At 51.1% G+C, this 12401-nt stretch overlaps 1 protein-coding gene across 4 annotated transcripts in view; it reads right to left on the bottom strand.

Moving 5' to 3' along the window:
* Window positions 1-12401, bottom strand: part of GRIK4 (glutamate ionotropic receptor kainate type subunit 4) — a 435012-nt gene that overhangs the window by 30549 nt on the left and 392062 nt on the right. For all 4 annotated transcript variants that reach the window (XM_051819416.2, XM_051819403.2, XM_051819421.2 and 1 more), the window contains one exon: window positions 2621-2730. In XM_051819416.2, the coding sequence (XP_051675376.1) occupies window positions 2621-2730 (110 nt within the window). The remainder of the gene's footprint in view (window positions 1-2620; window positions 2731-12401) is intronic.

Genomic DNA, 12401 nt, shown 5'->3' with positions numbered 1-12401 from the left:
CAGCGTGTGCTCCAGGGCGGGGACACCACTTGGTGCTCCTGTCTCTTCCCTCAGCCCACGGTGCACCTGGTGCGTGTCCTGCAGCCCCTCTGCCTGCTTCCACCGATGCCTCACTCTCCTGGACACACCATGGAGCAGCCCCTCGTTGGCCCACATCCTGTGTGATCTGCTCCTTCTCCCAGCCAGCCTGCAGCCAGCAGGGATAGTTTGCCTTCGTGGTGGTTCCCAAAAGTACACATCAGGGCAGGAACCTAGTGAGCTTCTAGGGTAGACTCCCAGGCCCTGCCCTGGAGATGCTGGGGCCCGGGAATCCAGATGTTGACAAGCTCCCTGTGTGACTCTGGTAGCCAGCCGGCTTAGGAAGGGTTGCCTGAGGGTCTGTTACTTGCAACCAGTTCCCCCTCTAAATCTCACCCAGAGGCAATAGAAATGGAATGGGTCTGCATGTAGGGGCCTCGGAGCCTCAGAGCTCTGGCTGCCCCCAAAGTCTCCTGTAGCTCCTGGGCCTTCACCCTCTCTCCCCTGGTACCCTGTTTGCAAACCACTGTCGCAGCACAGATGCTCCGAGGGCTCGCTAGCCCAAATGAGGGGGCTTCACAAAGGTCATGGGAAAGGGAATTAAATGTTAGGGGCAGGTGTTGGGCCTGGTGGTTAAGATGGCAGCTGGGAAGCCTGGGTCCCATACGGAGTGCCTGGTTTGAGTCCTGGCTACTCTGCTTCTGATCCAGTTTCCTGCTAATGCCCACTCTAGGGGGGCAGCAGGTGCTAGATCAAGTACTTGAGGAAAACCTGGATTGAGTTTTGGGCTCCTGCCTGCAGCTTTCTCTCTCTCTCTCTACATTAAGATTTTAAAAAGATAAGTTTATTTTGATGCAACATTTTTGAAATCCATGGGTAAGTTTTTCATAATATTCATCTTCCACTAACTTTCTGAAGACCCCTCCTGTGCATGCGTGCATGTGCGTGCGTGTGTGTGTGTGTGTGTGTGTGTGTGTGTGTGTGTCGGGGGCGGGGTCTGGAGAGAGGAGCCCATAACCCCTCAGATTTGCTGTGGTGGTGAAGCAGGCTTCCGATTGTGTCCCTGAAGCCACACCCTGCTGCGAGCCTTGGGCCGCCACACACAAGAATTCTGCCATCCGCCATCGGTCCAGTGTGAATTACAGAGCAGTGGCGCCAGGCTCAGGCAGACAGCTTCCAAAGAGCAGCCGCAGCCAGCACGGCGAAGTGGAGAGTGGAAGTGTCAGACAGCCTGTGAGCTCCCGCGCCTCGCCTCGCCAGCTGTCGCTGACAACAGCTACTTGACAGTGGCAACGCCTGCAGGCCTGAGAGGGGTGGGTGGCCCGGACGCAGCACACTCGTCAGCCTCTCCAGACAACCAGGTTGCAAGCAAGGACTTTCTGTGCTGGGCTGGGGGCCCCAAAGGCTTTCCGAACCTTGGCCTTGATCCCTACCAGGAGGGACACAGACAGGATGTCACAACCCCCGCTCTGGCTGGGTGGGGACTGCCCCTAGGGGGCTGACTGCTCAGGTTCCTTGGGACTCCGGAGGCCACTGTGTTGCACCTCCTAGCCAGAGAGAACAGGGCTCTCCTTAACCCCTTGGGAAGACCCCCGTTGTCACAGAGGGGTTCCCAGCATAGCTCTTGGGCCCTGCCCCCAGGGTGCAAAGCAAAGGAGCCGAGCGAGAAGCCTGCCGTGGCAGTCTCCAAGCACATCTTGCATGGTTCTCTCTTCCCCCAGAACAGCCCTTTGGGTGGTCCCTTTCAGAAAGCTGCAGGCCAGGCAGGGAGTGGCCCAGGAGCCACGAGGCCTGTCCCACTTCTGCACAGCTCCCTGGCTCTCTGGAAATCCGGGCTGCTCCCATGGTCCCTTAGGCCCTTAGGCTCTGAGCACATTCTTGGGAGGTTACAGCCTAGGGATGCTCTAAGGAAGAACCTAAGGGTTCTTCCATGGGGCAGGGGCTATCCCTTGTTTCTTGGGGGACAGGAGAGGGCTTGTTCCCTCCAACCCCCCTGCAAGGTGAATCATTTGTCCTAACACTACCTGTACCCACCTCTCTCCATCCTGCCCTCTTGCGACTGCCCCCTTTGCACTCCCATTCCACAGAGCAGCTGCGTTTTCTGAGGCAGGTTCCAGCTGTGCACAAGGGAGGCCTTCTCCCTGGCCGGCAGCACTGCAGCCTCCAGTCGCCCCGCTCCCGGATTCGCAGGCTCTGTTTCTCATCACTCTGCACTTTGTGGCAGATTGCGCTAAGCATGGATGCCAGGGCTGCCCAGTGCACGGCGCTCAACCACAGAGATCTGCCTGTCACTCTCCTCTCCTTCTCTCCGTCCCAAGCAAGCCCCCCACCTCAAGCAGGGGCCTGAGACCAGCGGGCTAGGGGCTGCTGGGGGCAAGTGGCAGGGGTGCAGTAGCAAGTCCAGACAAGCTCACCCCACCAGATTGTGCACAGCAAGGCTCGTGTGCACAGATGACTGGACAGATAGCTGGGTGGCAGTGTCCCGAGTACCCCTCCTTTCCCTCTAATTTGGCCCCAAGATCTCAACCATCCCCCCTCCCCAGTGCAGTTCCCAGAGGCGGACACACGGTGGCGGTGTGAGGACGGGAAGGGGAGAACTTACCGAGCCACAAGGAAGAGGACACAGCTGACAGCCAGATAGGCTAGGAGCATGAAGAGCCAGACGCCTGGGGAAAATGGGTCCAGGAAGGAGAAATAGCCCGGCCTGCGGCCCTGGAAATGGAGGTGAAAGCCAGAGTCAACGCTCACATTCAGTCAGCATGGCCATGGGTCAGGGCAAGGCAGGGCGACTGTGAATTTGGCTTCCAATGGCATTTTTGCGGTACAAAAATGTACCGAATCCACACACAGCTTTTCATAATATACACTTTACATATACTTTTTTGAAGACTTCATCCTATGCAGATTTCAAGTTTTTGCACCCCAATTAACTTATTTTTAATTCCAGTTTTCCAAGTTTTTTTTTTTTTATGATTTTATTTATTTGAGAGGTAGAGTTACAGATAGAGATAAGGAGAGACAGAGAGAGAGGTCTCCCATCCGAGGGTTTACTCTCCAAATGGCCTCCATGGCTGGAGCTGAGCCAATCTGAAGTCAGGAGCCAGGAGTTTCTCCTGGATCTCCCACGTGGTGCAGGGGCCCAAGCCACTTGGGCCGTCCTCCACTGCTTTCCCAGGCAAGAAGAAGAGAGCTGAATTGGAAGAAGAGCAGCGGGACATGAACTGGCGCCCATTTTGGATGCCAGTGCTGCAGGCAGAGGCTTAGCCCACTACGCCCCAGTGCCGGCCCTCTAAGAACCTTTTGGAGTAGCCCTGAACAGATTGTAAGTGGAAGAGCAAGGATCCAAATGCATGTTTTGTGACTCCCCAGGACTTGCACTACTACGCCCTGGGAAAATGTGCCTTTGTCCCAAGCCAGGAATAGAAACCTGGACTCCAATCTCCCTGCCATTTTCACAAGAAAACAACACGGATGGAGAAGGATGGAGTTAGGGCATCTGCTCCGCGTTTAGCTGCGTGCTCTCAGGCAAGTCCCAGCCCTCTTGGGCCTTGGTTGAAGCAGGACTAGATCAGAGAGGACCCACTGAGGCCCATGGAATACAGACAGCCCATACACTTGCTCTGCTTACCCTCTGGGTGTTAATTGCCAACAATGAGTACACGATTTCATCTAGCAGTCTAGATTCTGCTGTTTTCATTAAACACGAGGCAGCTGAGAACGACAGAGCTGAGTGACAGCTGTCCAGCGTCGACAAGGCATTCTCTCTCCAGCTCCCTGGCGCTCCTCTCTTGCCCTGTGCTTGCTTCTTTCATTTAGCACAAAGCCACCAGACTGGATACTCCTGAGAACCGCTCTGGAAAATGCTCTGGTTATGATCCCAGGCATCCAAGAAGCCCACAGATAGGACTGGAAGTCCAAGTGAAGCCGGGGGCTCAAGCTCAAGGCCATACCGGTCATGACATAATCTATCCATACACAGGGGCACTGCCTCTGCATAGGGGTTCCCAGAAACACACAAAGGGCCACACCCGTGTCAATACACAGCTAAACTCAACCAGCTGGCCGAGCTACTGCCCATCTGTAGGAGACTAGAAGGAGCCAAGAAACAGTAGCAGTAGCTGTTCCCAAGGCCACGTGGGAGATGTGTGGGAGGGGCACAGTTCTGCAGGGTCCTGGCGGATTTGCATGCCCGATCACAGCTGCTTTTCAGCTTCTCTCTGGATGGCCTTCCATTCCTTCTGGGGATCCTGTGGGCAGTTCCTGAGCCATCTAGGGCAGCGTTTTACTCTACTCTTTGGGACAAAGAGGGTGCATAGAAATGGCATCAACAGCCCACCCCCTGCCAGCGGGGCGGCCGCTCCGGGCCTCATGGCCAGTGGCAGTGTGACAGCGACCTCTCGGTGGTCTGTCTGAACTTGATTTTCTTTCACAGTACAGCTTGGACCAGGCTCTCATACCATTTGCCAGTTCTCTGCCTCCTGACACATCCACATATGGTCTGCACAGAATTTTCAGATGATGTAAGAGGAAAATGAGACAATTGGAAGGACACAGCCCAGTAACTAAGGGAAGAAATAGGAGAAGATTGGGGGAAGAGGCCATCTGAGCGTGCCTGGTCCCATCAGTATGTCAACCCTCTACTAAGAAGAGTGGGGAACAGCAGCCGGGCCTGTGCTGGACATCATCAGAAGGGACAAAGCCTCAGTTCCACCCACACAGCCGCTGCAGCAACAGAAGTCACCTGCTTGCTCCAGACGTGGGGTCCTTCCTGACCTCACACTTCCTCCGAGCGCACACACACAAATTCCACCTGCCCTGTCACTCACGGCTGCTTCCCCCAGGGTTTCCCAACTGAGAGACACCCGGGAGTGGAAACATCTTTTATTGTTGCTTTCTGAATCTGAAACCCCATTAGATGCTCGAAGTCAGAAATCTATACCTGATTATATCACAATGAATGACATAGAGGAAAATGACAGCACTATTTAAAGCTGCCATATTTGGTTATGGGTGATAAGGAACAATGAAAAGCCGTGGGAAAAATTCCCGGAGATGCAAGTTACAAAACACAGCACATCACACAAACAAGGACCAAGACATAAACACAGCTCCGCCAGAAACCTATCAGCCACGTTGGCAAGGCAACATCTGATTCCACTTGTGATTGACTGACGCCAACCAGAAGAGCAAGGAATGGGCAGACATTTGAGATTTGGGTCTGGGCTCACACAGCCTTGGCTTGGGCTCAGCCCATACTGTTCAGATATGCCAAGGAGAAGTATGTTCCTTGCAAGAGCCAATGCTTACCATTTTTTTTCTATGCCAATGCTTTCGTTTGCTTCCTTCCCAGAGGACATCTGAGTTACTGGTGCCTGGAGCAAATCAAGTGTCATATGTCATAGGCATTTCTTCCAAATAATAGATTTTCCTGAACCCAAAGGATGCATGATGGTGATACTTTTCTTCAGAACTCAAAGTGTTCTCTTGATTTCAATACCCAACTTTCCATACTGACAGATGGAAGAATGGAGACCCGGGGAGGTTAAGTGCCTCTCTCAAATCATTGGTGATGGCTTCGATCTCTCTGGTGCTCATTCGTCAAGCTGTGCCATAGCATGCCATGTCCTCCCCCATGCAGATGGCAGCTGCACCACATCTTCCTCTCCTTCCAATCTCCGCAACTTGCTCCCATAAACTCTCTAATTAATCCCACGCCTTCTCCCCACTGCCAGCAGCATCTCAACCTACTCTGTCTCAGCACCACAAAGCACTCTTAGCCATTATTTATCTAAAGCCATCATCATTTATTGTGACTCCGTTGTGTTTACAGGCATTTGCATTGATTTACACATGCTTCTGCTGACTGCAAGTTGGGCCAGTTCCTGGTAAATGCAACCACTTTGGAGGCAGGTAAGTGGCTCTCATAGATAGCCTGTGCCCCGAATGTTTAGAACAGGTCACGTCCAGCTGATGGAATGGCAGAGTACATGGAGGCAAAATCAGAACCGGTTCCCTTGACTTTCGAGTGGGGTTCTTCACACGGACCCCATCAGAGCCAGCAGCCTTGGCCCTCTCGGATGGTGGGGGGACCCAAAGGGTTTGTCACCAACTGACTATAATCTCGGTGTACTGAGGTCCTCTAAATAGTAGCAGTGGGGCTGCCCATGGCGCCATAAAGTGGCACTAAACTCCTCTTACGTGTCAAACCTTCCTCTTGCACTTAAAAAACAGCTCTAAGTTGGCAGACACTTTACTCTATGGGTCCTAAAGGAAATGACATTACAGTAAGAATGCAATTGCTTTCCCCGTGTCTGGAGCCAAATGCATGGGGACACCAGAGCCAGATAACGCAGGGCAGGTGGTGGGTTCAGCACAGACGCTGCAGCCCCACTGCCCAGGACTGAAGCCCAGCGCTGTCACTTACAAGGCTGTGACCCTGGGCAAATCACTTGACCCGCAGGCCGTCATTTCCTCTTTCGGAACACTGGGGCAGCAGTACACGCTACCCTGCAGGGTTGCTCTGAGAACTGGGTGAGCTAACACATCGCGAGCGCTGTGCTCGGATTTGTTTCCGTTCTGTCGAATGCTAGCCCTGAGGTCCTGCTCAGGCTACCCTGAGAGGGACGGGGTAGATGGTATGTAGCGGAGGAGATGGCTTCCATTTATGCTGACGCCTTCCGCAAAGGACAAGCAATACTGTTTTCTTTCCTGTGGTGACATGTGCTACAGGTGCTTGCGGAGAGAACACCATCTGCCCACAGCCACTTTGTGCAACTCCTGGAGTCCCCCTGGGCGGGTGGTAAGGTGTGAATGACGCGGCTTCCCCCAGGACTCTCAGGAAGCAATCAGGGTAACACTGGGCCTCCTTCTGGAAGGGTGGCTCTTGGAAACCAGTGACCCCAACCTTTAGAACTTGGCTTCACTTCAGCCTTCCCAGAGAAGGCACTGACAGAGTGGACCAGATGTGTGGCAGGTTCTTCTGGAGCTGTGAAAGGCCGTGTGCCCTCTTCACCATTTCCCTAAATGCATGCCAATGCGATCAAGGGTCTCCCTCGCTGTGTTCCAGGCCCTCCCTCACAAGGTCAATGACAAAAGGCTTGCCACGTTGGCCCGTGCTTCTGACCATCATTAGAACTAAGCAACCATCTGTAGAGAGGCTTCTTGTTCTGTAGTCAACACCCAGCAGTGACCGACGGTCAACAAAATTCTCTCTCTGGCTGGCGCGACAAAAGAACACCTTCTCTCCATAATTGCTTCTGGGAGGGGCAACAGGAGGTGGTTCCTCAGAAATCCATGGCTAGCCTCCCTCCGTGTGTCGGCAATGGGTTGTTTTGATGGTATTTTGGTTTAGCGTGCACTCCACTGCCGACTCCAAGAAGAAACAAGGAGTCAAGCAATTAATTTCTCTCCACATAAAACACCCAGGTGAGTTTGTTGTCTATGTAACTCACATGGTTGGAAGCCTGGTGTGAGTGGACTAAGTTCTAAAACTTGGAATTGACCTTGACTTATTGAGTGGCCCTAGGCAAGCCACTCAACTTCCTAGGGGTGCCATTTTCTTCTCCCGTAAAATGGAATCACACAATCCATATGAAGGGGGAATATGAGAATCATGAAAACAGTGTTGAGAAGACACCATGAGCTTCTTAGGAGAGAAGCACTTGATAAATAACTAATATTAAAATGATTATACATTCAGGGATCCATATTTCTATTAGATGGCCTATCATGCTACTTAGCTTTAAGGAATAAAACTCTATTCATTTTCCACTTTCTTATAACAAGAGTATTAAGCAGTATTTGAAATGATTCACTGGTTTACTTAGCATCGTTCTGCATTTTCTTAGACAGTTTTTTTGAAATAAAACAGACCTTCTTGAAAAATGGGTAATACATCCAGTAAATGCCATGCATTAATATAATGTTGGCATTTATTTCTCTCTTTTTAATCACTGTCTGATTTTTTTGGGCCTACTTTTCCTGATAGAGGAGACTCTAGTTGAGAGTTGAACAGAGAGAAAGAACCGAATAGGAAACTTTCCCACTCATCTGTGAAAGGTGGAGCTGGACAGGAGAAGGGAAAGCAGTGAGCTCACATTTTCCAGGGAGCTCCAGGAGCTCTGGCTGGCTGGGGATCCTCTATGGGAGCACAGACAGGAGTGGTACCCAAAGACTGGAAATGATCTTGAAAGGTCATCTAACATATGGCCTTGAAGCTGAGAAAATACACCCACTATATCATAAAGACGGATCACTGGAAGTGTGTGGGACTTGGAGACAGAAAACCCAGCTTCAACACAGCCTGCACCACTGAGTGGCCTCCCCTCTTTCTGTTGCAATGAATAGGCTCATGGAGCTTTAGAATCTTGCCATGCAAAATGGGAATCCTACCACCTGCCTTGCAGCATTGCTGCATTTAAACCAGAGCCTGCAGGTGGAATGCTTTCATCAATGAAGAGACGTTGGTCAACAAATATCTTGGACATCTGCCCCACCTCTCTAAAATTGCCAACATTGAGTTGTTTAGATGAGATTAAGCCACTTGGGGGTTTTATGTGCCACATGCTGAATCCCAGGTTGCTTTCTGGCACACTCTAATGATGTCTTGCTATAACAGTTAGGGTGTACTTGAGTAATACAAACTTATGTCAGTATTAGTCTGTCTGAGCAAAACATCATTAGGCAAATTGCTGCAGAAGCAAAAAAGACAGAGAGCTATTTAATACACTGTGTATGTCAAATATAAGAGCTTTTGTTTTCCCCGTTCTTCTCCCTTTATTTACCCAGACCCTGGAGGACTCACAGTATGCATCTGCATTATCAGCAAACTTGGCCTCAGTGCCTTTGGTGTTACCGTGTTGTACATTACACCAAATACTGAGCTTCTCTATAAGAAGCACTGAGCTAATTTGCCAAGGAAATCAGGGGAACCTTGAGCTCCAGATCTCCTGTCCCTTGTCTCCTGTCCTTGGAGCACCAGAGCACCCCAGATTCTAAAGACCAGGCCACAGACATATTCATATTCATATTCCAGGGCTTCTGACAGCTTTCTGGTGGATGCAGTGTGGTGGGTGGATGTGTGAACACCTGATGGGAGACAGCAGTGAGTTCAGGTAGCAGCTGTGGCCAGGCCTGAGCAGATGTGTTTGGGCTGCCTGAGACATCTGCCTCCCATCTCCTTTTGTTCTCAAGGCCAGAAAGGAAAAATGCAAGTTGAGGTCACTTATCCTATTACGTGGCCTTGCAGAACCACATAACAGAAACCCAGGTTCCTGGGGCTCAGGGCTGCCCACCCAGAAGCCACAAAGGGAGGGCTGCTGCTCACTGCCCACCAGGTCACTGAAGTGTTGGTCCCTTCCCTCCCTCCCTCCCTCCTTCATTCTCTCCTTCTTCCCGTCCCTTCCCTATACACTGCATATCTGCAATCAACATTTTCCACACCAAAAATCATATCATTAAAAAATCTATGGTCTGACAAGAAAGTGCCTTCCCCTTACTGCAGCTCTCTTTGGGGTCTACTTAGGGAGAGACAGATAAAGACTTTTGAAAAATGCAGCAGATCAACAGTAAGAAAAAATGCCCAAGCCAGAGTCCTTAGCTCACCCCTTGAGTTGCGGGGAGTAAGGAGGAAAAACAGCCAAGCATCCTTCTTATTTTGGTCCTAGGAATGCCTGAGCAGAAATAGCGATTGCTCTGATGTTGGGAAGAAGGCAAACATCCCATCATTAACTCTAGATGTCCCACGTTCATGAAAAAGCCTGGATAATCACAGATTGCTGAAAACTCACAAATTACGTTTCTGGTTGTCTTCTGATCTCAGAGCCACCCTTGCTGCTGCCTGTTATGTAGAAGCTTTGGCAGTGGTTCTTCGCCAGGCATCTCCACTTGGCGCATGATTTGCACTTGCACACACAGGTTTGAGTGCCACTAGATGCTCACCTTTAGGTAACCAGCACTCATCAGCAAGGTGACCTCACATACACAGAGCGCAGAGAGTCTGGAGCCTTCGCGATTTTCAGAGAGATTAGATTAGCCATGTTTCTGCTCACGGGTAACCAGCAAGTACAGAAAATCGACAAAATAATAAACATCTGGTATTGAATTTTAATTCAATTCCATCCTCACTACTGCATTAGCGACAGCTTCTCTACGTAGTTTTAGATTTAGGTGCTTTTGATTTAGGGCTCCACGATGACCTGTACCCTTCGCAGTCCCCGCTACGGCCTCCTTTGTTTCAGATACAGCTCAGTGCGCTTTGGCCTTGTTCTCACCCAGGCTCCTCTGGCTTAGTCAGTTCAGGGTGTTCCCTCCCGACCTGACTTTCCGCGACTTTTGCAGCATCGTGCCTCACACTCGCAATCCACTCGATAAATATTTGTTGAATAAGCACACACACTGTCAGTTCTGCTCAGTGCAAGCTGCTCGTGCCAGCACTCATTTTTTATTCCGCTTGACCCCCTGTTATAAATCAGATCCGAGCAGCCAGGTGGCATAGTGGTGCCTCCGTGTGGAGGCCGGGAGAGGAGAGGAATCCTCAGCAGACCGGGGAACTGTACTGGTCAGGGTCCCCTAGGAAAACAGAGCCAAGAGGAGATTTATTGACTGGCCGATTGATTAATTGGTTGGAATGGGCTCACATGACAGTGGGAGCCCATAAGTTGAACAGGCTGGAAGGCTGCAAACTCAGGCAGGAGTTTATGATAGTCTTACAGCAGAACTCCTCCTTCAGAAAAAAAACTCAGTTTATTCTTAGAGCCGTCAACTGATTTGCTACCCACAGCATCACCTCCTTTCCTCAAGGATGTGTCGGGGGGTAGGGGGGGAGGGAATGTCCAGCCTGCAGGCAGTAGAAGGCCCACGGAATCATTTGCTCTGGCCCTGCCAAGGCAACCTCAGGAGGGACTCGAAATCCAATATATCAATAGCAGCCTAATTTTGAAGTTGATAATTTTGTATGGTCCATGGATGATGTTATAAATGTCTGAATAGCCCTTGGCAGACAAAAAGGTTCCCTACCCCTGCTGGATGTAAATCACACCTGCAAAACACCTCTGCAGTGGCACCTGGACTTGTGGCTGACGAAACATCTAGCAACCCAGGCCAGCCGAGCTGACACGTAAACCTTAACATCCCAGGAACTAACAAGGTCACAGACCTGCGGGTGATAGGACAAAGTCAGTCAACAATCCAATGCAGGATCCCCATGGGTCAGTGACGTGGGGTTTAGTTCTGGTTCTCTGTGATGAGGTAGCCTAGTTGCAGGTGTTTGCAGGTGACTTGGGGTCAGGTGCCTCCCCCATGGGCCATGGGTCACCAGCAGGGCTCTCGTTCTATCTGTGTTAATCAAAAAATCAAGGGCAGAGTTGGCTTCATGGCTATCACAGGCCAGAGAGAGGAATCTGGAGACAGGCTGTCTCTCTTCATTTCTTTCGGATGCCTCCTCAGGGTTCAGTGTGTGTGGGTGGAAACAAGAAATGGTGCTGGCTGGAACCACCTCGGGAGTCCTGACTGATGTCGCAACGACGAGAACCCTGTCCTTGGGTAGGAAGACTTACACTCCAGGCCCAGCTCTGCCCGACTCTGGTCTCCGTCTCTGCATGTTGGCAATTACAGCGCCTGGCCTCTTTCCTCAAACTGCACTCCAGAGAACCAAACAAAAAAGGGGCTGCACAAGTGCCTTACGGGACAAGGATTCAAAAATTCCGTGTACCAGGGTGGTAGCTGGGACCACAGAGAGCACAGACCCGAATCACACTACTCTTGGGTGAGGCCCTGCTCTTTCACTTGTTAGCAAGTAGCCCCTGTCCAGTTTTTAAACTGATTGCACTTTGGGGCCAGTGTTGCGGCACAGTGGGTTAAGGTGCCACGTGCGTCGCTGGCATCTCATTTGGGAATACGGGTTCAAGTTCTGCTTCTCTCTTCAAGCTTCCCTGCTAATGTGCTTGGAAAAGCAGTGGAGGGCGGACCAAGTGCTTGGGCCCCTGCCACTCACTTGAGAGACCCAAATGAAGCTCTTGGCTTCTGGCTTTGGCCTGGCCCTGGCTGTTGCGGCCATTTAGGGAGTGAACCAGAAGATGGACAATCTCTCTTTGTCTATCTCTCCCCCTCCACACACACCCTCTTTCTGTTGTTCTGCTTTTCATATAAATAAATATAAAAAAAAACCCCTCCATTTCCTTTTGTCAAAATAGGAACAGCAGTACTGTGTTAGTTTCCCGGGACTGCCATCACAAAGGCCAGCAATTGGGTGGCTTAAAAGAACTTGCACATGTCAGCTCACGGTTCTGGAAGAGGGAAGACCAAAATCAAGCTGTCGGCAGGAACCGGGCCATCTCTGCAGCTCTAGGGGGCCTCCTTCCTTGTTTCTTTTAGCCGCTGTGGTT

This window comes from Oryctolagus cuniculus, chromosome 1, assembly GCF_964237555.1.
Source record: "Oryctolagus cuniculus chromosome 1, mOryCun1.1, whole genome shotgun sequence".
Classification (NCBI taxonomy): domain Eukaryota; kingdom Metazoa; phylum Chordata; class Mammalia; order Lagomorpha; family Leporidae; genus Oryctolagus; species Oryctolagus cuniculus.
Note: the sequence above shows the minus strand (reverse complement) of the source record. Positions and strands in the feature narration are given on the sequence as shown.